Raw genomic sequence first — 6,002 nt, 5'->3', positions numbered from 1 at the left:
TGGGTGGGTGTTATTAGTCAAGTGATAAATGCAATGAGTTAACATTAGAAAAGAAAGACGAGGGTTGAGAGTGGTAGCAATACCTTGAAGAGCCATGTGAAAGAATGAAACTAGAATTTGACCACCAATGAATGCTAGGGCCTAAAGATGTTCACAAGGACATGGAGTGAAAAGGCTTGAACAAGCAACAACATTCCCTTTCTAGCTTGGGCATGTTCCATCAACGACCTAGTAGAGATGTGAGATGTATTGTCTTTTCTAGCATCATGGCCACTATGGACCATATTGCTCGAATAGATGGCCACTATGGACCATGGTGCTCGAATAGATAGCCAAGACTTTGGGAGCCCAGTTGTTGCCAGAACATGAGAGCAACGTAAATGCTTGCATAGCACATTCATATAATATGGTAGAAAATGCACATTGAATGTGTACACGATTTCACACATGGATATGTGATGGGCTTTTCAACTTTAGCAAAGTGAATTGCCAAATATTATGTTCCAAAAAAGAAGGAATTGCCTAATGAATATATTATTGACATAAATACCTCAAGCATTGGAGGGTCTAAAGTCCAACGAAAAAGAAAAAAAAGGGAAAAAAGAAGAAAGAAAAAAAAGGGGGAAAGGGAGGGTAGGTCTTTCTCCCCTCATCAGAAGGGGCACAAGAGAGAGAGAGAGAGAGATCGCCCTCCTCCCATTCTCTCTCTCCCATCTTCTGATAAAACACCTCGTTTACTTTTCCTCCTTCCTCCCCATCATGGGTTTCGAAAGCTTGGAGCAGATCCGTGGATGCGACAAAGCCAGCCTGCGCGACCCTCAACAGCAGGAGCTCGCCGCTCTGGAGAAAAGCTTGAAGGATTTGCCTCCCCCATCGTCAGCGTTACCATCATCGTCCTCTTCTTCTTCTTCTCCTTCTTCGGAGGAATTCTATGTGGAAGATGGTGCAGATTGTGCTCGCCCTGTGAACCAGGTTGCAGCCGACCCCTTGGAGCACGTGGATAGCTTCTTGAGAGATGCCCTTAATTCAAGAAACCGGATCACATGTAAGGCTATGGCTTCCAAAACCTAATCGCCGAAAATCTTGTCTCTCCGTACCTGTTTTGTAGGAGATTGGCTAATTTGATATGCAATGTGCAAACCCTATGATGCAGTGTGATGCCTGTCTTTACGAACATGTATTTTCAAACCCTAGTGTAATGTCGGTCTTTCCTTTGGTGTCTTACAGTGTCTGCATTCTTAAGCAATGCCTGTCTTCCTTAGGGTGTCAGCACAATGCATAACTATTTAGATGGTAGTACTCACCTACCCCAGCAATCAGTTCTCTTACCCAATTATCATGGACTAACTCACAAAGAATGGCACCCTAAGTGTCACCTAAAGCATCCGTGTAAATGATTAGGGGACCATCTCCATAATTCCTGTAGTATCTGCCCTACATTTAGTAGAATGCAAGAGATCTGTTTTTTTTCAAATGCGTGAGTGATGTAATAAAGCTGACATCATGTGTTGTTGCCGTTCCTAACTTCAGTAGTAAAGGCATGATGTCTGCTTGCTGGAAAATTTTTGCCTGCCTATCCTTCAGTGTATTTAGCACTGCGTCATATCCATTTTGCCAAATACTACGTGTATTTGGAAGGGCATAGGGTCTGTCTTTGCGAAATCATCTTCCCTAACTCCCATTATGAGAATGGAGCTGCAGATTATACCTGTCTTGCCGAACTCTTTTTTCGTTGAAATCTTCGATATTTAACTCACAGATAATCACAATGCATGGCAGGGTTTGAGTAACATTTATTTGCCTTGTTTTTCTGGCAGTGCTAAGGCTGGAACGTGAGATTGAGAAATTTATGCGGAACCCAAAGCAACAGCAGCTTCAGTTCAAACCAATGCCCTCTTCATATGAAAGACTTGCAGCCCATCGCGTAGCCCAGCATTATCACCTCCAATCCATGGTAGTAGACTGCAATGCGCCAACTGGATCAAGGATTCTCCTGCTGAAGACTCCAGAGAGCAGGTTTCCTTGTGTTAGGCTGGTTGATGTTCCTGTAGATCCTGCAGTTCAGGAGAAGTCTGCATGTGCTCCACTTGAGAAGTTTGCAATCAAGCAGAGGGCAAGTGAGGCCTTTAAGGCAAATGGTTGCAGTAATGCTGCTGATTCAGGAAGGATGACTCCAGTTAAGTCTGTAGAGGAGAGGAAGGAAGAGTACAACAAAGCCAGGGCTAGAATTTTTAGCAATGGGGATCTGGCAAACAGGGAAGATGATCGAAATGGCATGCCTGATGCAGCTGCCTTGGAAGATGAGTCAGCCTCACACAATCTACAAGAGTTGATGATCCATGGAGGACCGGCTTCCAATGGAGAGGGAAAGGACAAAGTGGAGGATGACTTTGCACTCAGGGCTGTTAACAGAGTGGCAATCTTTCGAGATAGAGAGAAGGACATGAAAGATCCTGACTATGATCGTAGCTATGACAGGTAATGTGTCCTTTTTCCTTGTTTTTGAAGTCTGTGTCCCTGGATTTTTTTAGTTCATTTTGCTGAAGATGTGGGTCCTTGTATGCTGTATTTTACCCTTTGGGGCTGGCTTGAGGAATTGCACCAAGGCTTCTCATAGTGAAAAATAGATTAGGCTTGCTCTTACTGGGTTTCTCGTGAAGGGAGCATCAACCTTATTTGCTATTTATGGTGAAAACCAGTTTAGGCTTTGCTTTTACTGGGTCGCTCATGAAGCGAGCCTTGACCTTGCTCTTTCATGTCTTTTTAAAATCTCTAAGGGCAGGAAGAAGCTGCATGTATTGGGTCCTTTCTGTAGTTCTCTATGTAGGACCAGCGGCCTTAGTGTCACACATGTTCTGGTATAAGGTAGAGCTCATTGTTCTCATTGTTAGGATCTGACCTGGCTCTGCCAGTTTTGGTGCTATTTGGATTTATTCTTTATCCTTAAGTTTGTCAAAAAAGCTCACTGTTTTCATGCTTGATGTAATCTGATGTTGGCATGTGATGAATATGATGATTTCTTCCATTTATGTCCAGGGAATAACTAGAGCATGTCAATTGTCATCTATATATATGTGTACATATTTCAATTTTCATCTACAGATATGTGTACATATATTTATGCACATGTACACACCCACCCGCGCACGCATGCACATATACAGACGTAGGTATTACATACATACAAGTAAAAAACAATACACGTGAATTTTCAGGCCCCTTACACAATCTGGGTAGTCTATGTCATGCACGATTGCCAATGTAGACTCTGTTATGAAGTCAAGATGATTTTGCTCTCATTTTTCTTGTCATGCTGTCAAGTAAACCTGAGCTATCTATGTAGGTTTTATATGCACATGTACACACCCACCCCACCCACGCATGCACACATGCACATATACATACATACGTACAAGCATAACACAATACACGTGAATTTTCAGGCCCCTTAGACAATCTGGGTAGTCTATGCCATGCATGATTGCCAAAAGTCAAGATGATTTTGCTCTCATTTTTCTTGTCATGCTCTGGGCTATCTTCCTACAATGTAGGTTTTAATTTTGAAAATCATAACTGGTCAGACTTGTTGTCTCGTACACTCTGGTCTTCTTGGACAAGGGAGTTATCTTGTCCTAACTCACAGCTGTTATGTTGGGCATTATGATGTCTGTTAATCAGCTACTTGTTTTTATATCAAAGTGGATTCTCATTGAGTTTAAGAAGCTGAGTTGCTGTTGTTTTGCAGATATTCACAACGTTTCAATACTGGGTTTGGAGTGAATATTGGACCTTTTGTTATGCATGGGATGTATTCTCCTGGCATAAATACAAATGGGTTTTCACGGCTAGATGGACCTGGACAGCCACAAATGCGTATTGACCCAGCATCTTATTCAACACCTCATGATCTGAGAGGTCCATGGGCAGGTTCAGCTGGTTCTGTAGGTGGTGTGTATCCAAATGCATTTTATGGGAATTGTACCCAAGGGTATGCTAGTTTCCACTCTGGCTCCGATACCTATTTTCCAACACAGAGGTTTGCATACACAGGACGCTACAGCTACGTTGATTGGTGTCAACAGCCTTCTCAGGTTAATTTCAGTTGTGCTCCTTGTGGGTTTTTTTTTTGGGTACCTTTATACGTTCGAGGGTTCTTACCATCATTACTTCTTTTCTTTACCAGCCTGCTTTACAGTGTAAATCAAGCTTTGGGGAGGTCTTGCACCGATGTTGAAGTAAGGCCGTCGTCCCTACGAATTGTGCAAAGAGTGCACGTTTCTTCTTTTGTATTCACTGGCTAATCTCACGTTGCTGGAATGAGGATAGCTGGTGGTCATGATGTGTTGTATCCAATTCTTTTGTTTTCTAACTTTGCAGACCATGCTGCAGCTTAACTCGTGATTTCTGGAGTCATGTTATTGACGTTTAAATGTTTTCTTAAATAGTGTTTCTACCTCTGATGAAGTGCATTCATGGTTCAACATTTTAGTTTGATTTAGCATTACTGTTCTTGTGAATACCATCCTCGAAGTGTATGTATGGTGCAACATGCTTGTTGAGACATTGCTTTTGCTTTTTTCTTGGAATTTGCTTACTTTTCATTGACACAAAAATCTGATTGTGGAATGATTTTCTCCAGCATATGAGGTAAATCAACCATTTAGTACAAAGCAATTGCAACAAATTCAACATAAACTTGAAAATCGTGCAATAAAATCTCACATGAAAATACTTAGCTCTATATAATACTATCATTTGGTGTAATCTCTCTCCCTCATGTCCGTGGGCTATCTTGACACAAGAATTTTTGTACTTTTCATTCCAATAATAGGTCATAGCTTTCAAAAATACAATAAGTGTGCTTTTCTTCTCATGGTACTTTCTTTTGTCTAGAAATTGAGAGTTCTATCATTGAGGCTAGATAAAAGTTTCAAGTTTCAAAAAATTTGAATAGTTTTCAAAGTCATGCTTTCAATACGAGTTTGTAAAAATAAATAAAGAGGTGTGAACAAGCGTGTGTGCAAAGTTGTAATTTATGCGTACCTATCTCAATCTCTTAATCTATAAAATATTTAATAAATAATTTGGTAAATTCATTGAATAAACAATAGATAAATAAACCATCACCACACGGATATTGGGCTAAGTACTCTCATAAATCGATTGTAACAAACATTGGAGATTTCAAATATAAGTTAATATGCATTAAAAGTATTAATATTTATAATGGCATCATCCATGATATTAACACAATTTGGTATGATATAAAGATAATCAAAGTGTCTTTGAATTATTTAAGGATAGGATAATATTTTAAAGAGGACTTAAAATGTTTTCTTATAATATTATCTCTTGCTTTGAGTTTGCAATTGTTCTTAGTTTCGGGTTGGTTGAAAAGAAGGAAGATCTTAAGAAAGGTCTGAAAGTATTTCTCAAACATCTTCTTGCAAGGATGATTTTTGAAAGTCAATAAATATTTAGTATATTTTTTGTCAGTGCGGGTAGATGTAATCTATAGGTCAATGAATCATGAGACACATTTGGTTTGGAGTCAAGTTTGTAGTGCTAAGCTGATTGAGAAGAACCAAGAAAGTCTTCTTTTTCTTTCTTATAGCTCTCTTAGCTCGGGTATGCGTCAAGAGAAGACCTAATTCACCCTTTATCTGACACTTAAGATAAAAAAATTATCATCTTTTATTTACCACACTGATAAGTGTTATATTGTCATTCCTAAAATAATAATATTAACACCTTGTAAACGCGAGCAACTAGAAATGTTCTCTTTTTCCTTAATGAATTCATTTGTAATTCTAGATCCTTTACCTTTCTAGTATAATTATACCTAGTTTCTTGAAGTAAAACTTTCACTTTATACCAAGAGTGCGATGCATCTAGATTGAGTGCCTTCAATGCTTTTTTGAAAATAAAATCAGATGAGCTACCACTGTCATGTGAAAGAGACTCGCTTTTCTTGAATTCGCAAGAAAGCATAAATAGGAACC

The 6,002-nt window shown here is 39.5% G+C and overlaps 1 protein-coding gene across 1 annotated transcript; it reads left to right on the top strand.

The window, feature by feature from the left end:
* Positions 1-580: 580 nt before the first annotated feature.
* Positions 581-4,457, top strand: LOC147620183 (uncharacterized). Its single transcript, XM_086772381.1, has 4 exons — positions 581-1,045; positions 1,818-2,478; positions 3,746-4,091; positions 4,184-4,457. The coding sequence occupies exons 1-4, from the start codon at positions 760-762 to the stop codon at positions 4,232-4,234; spliced, it is 1,344 nt and encodes a 447-aa protein (XP_086628507.1). The 5' UTR covers positions 581-759; the 3' UTR covers positions 4,235-4,457.
* The last annotated feature ends 1,545 nt before the right edge of the window (positions 4,458-6,002 follow it).

The sequence above is a fragment of the Cibotium barometz genome, chromosome 32, assembly GCF_041138505.1.
Source record: "Cibotium barometz isolate CiBa-2024 chromosome 32, ASM4113850v1, whole genome shotgun sequence".
Lineage (NCBI taxonomy): Eukaryota > Viridiplantae > Streptophyta > Polypodiopsida > Cyatheales > Cibotiaceae > Cibotium > Cibotium barometz.
The sequence above is the reverse complement of the archived record's forward strand: the minus strand, read 5'-3'. Positions and strand labels throughout refer to the sequence as shown.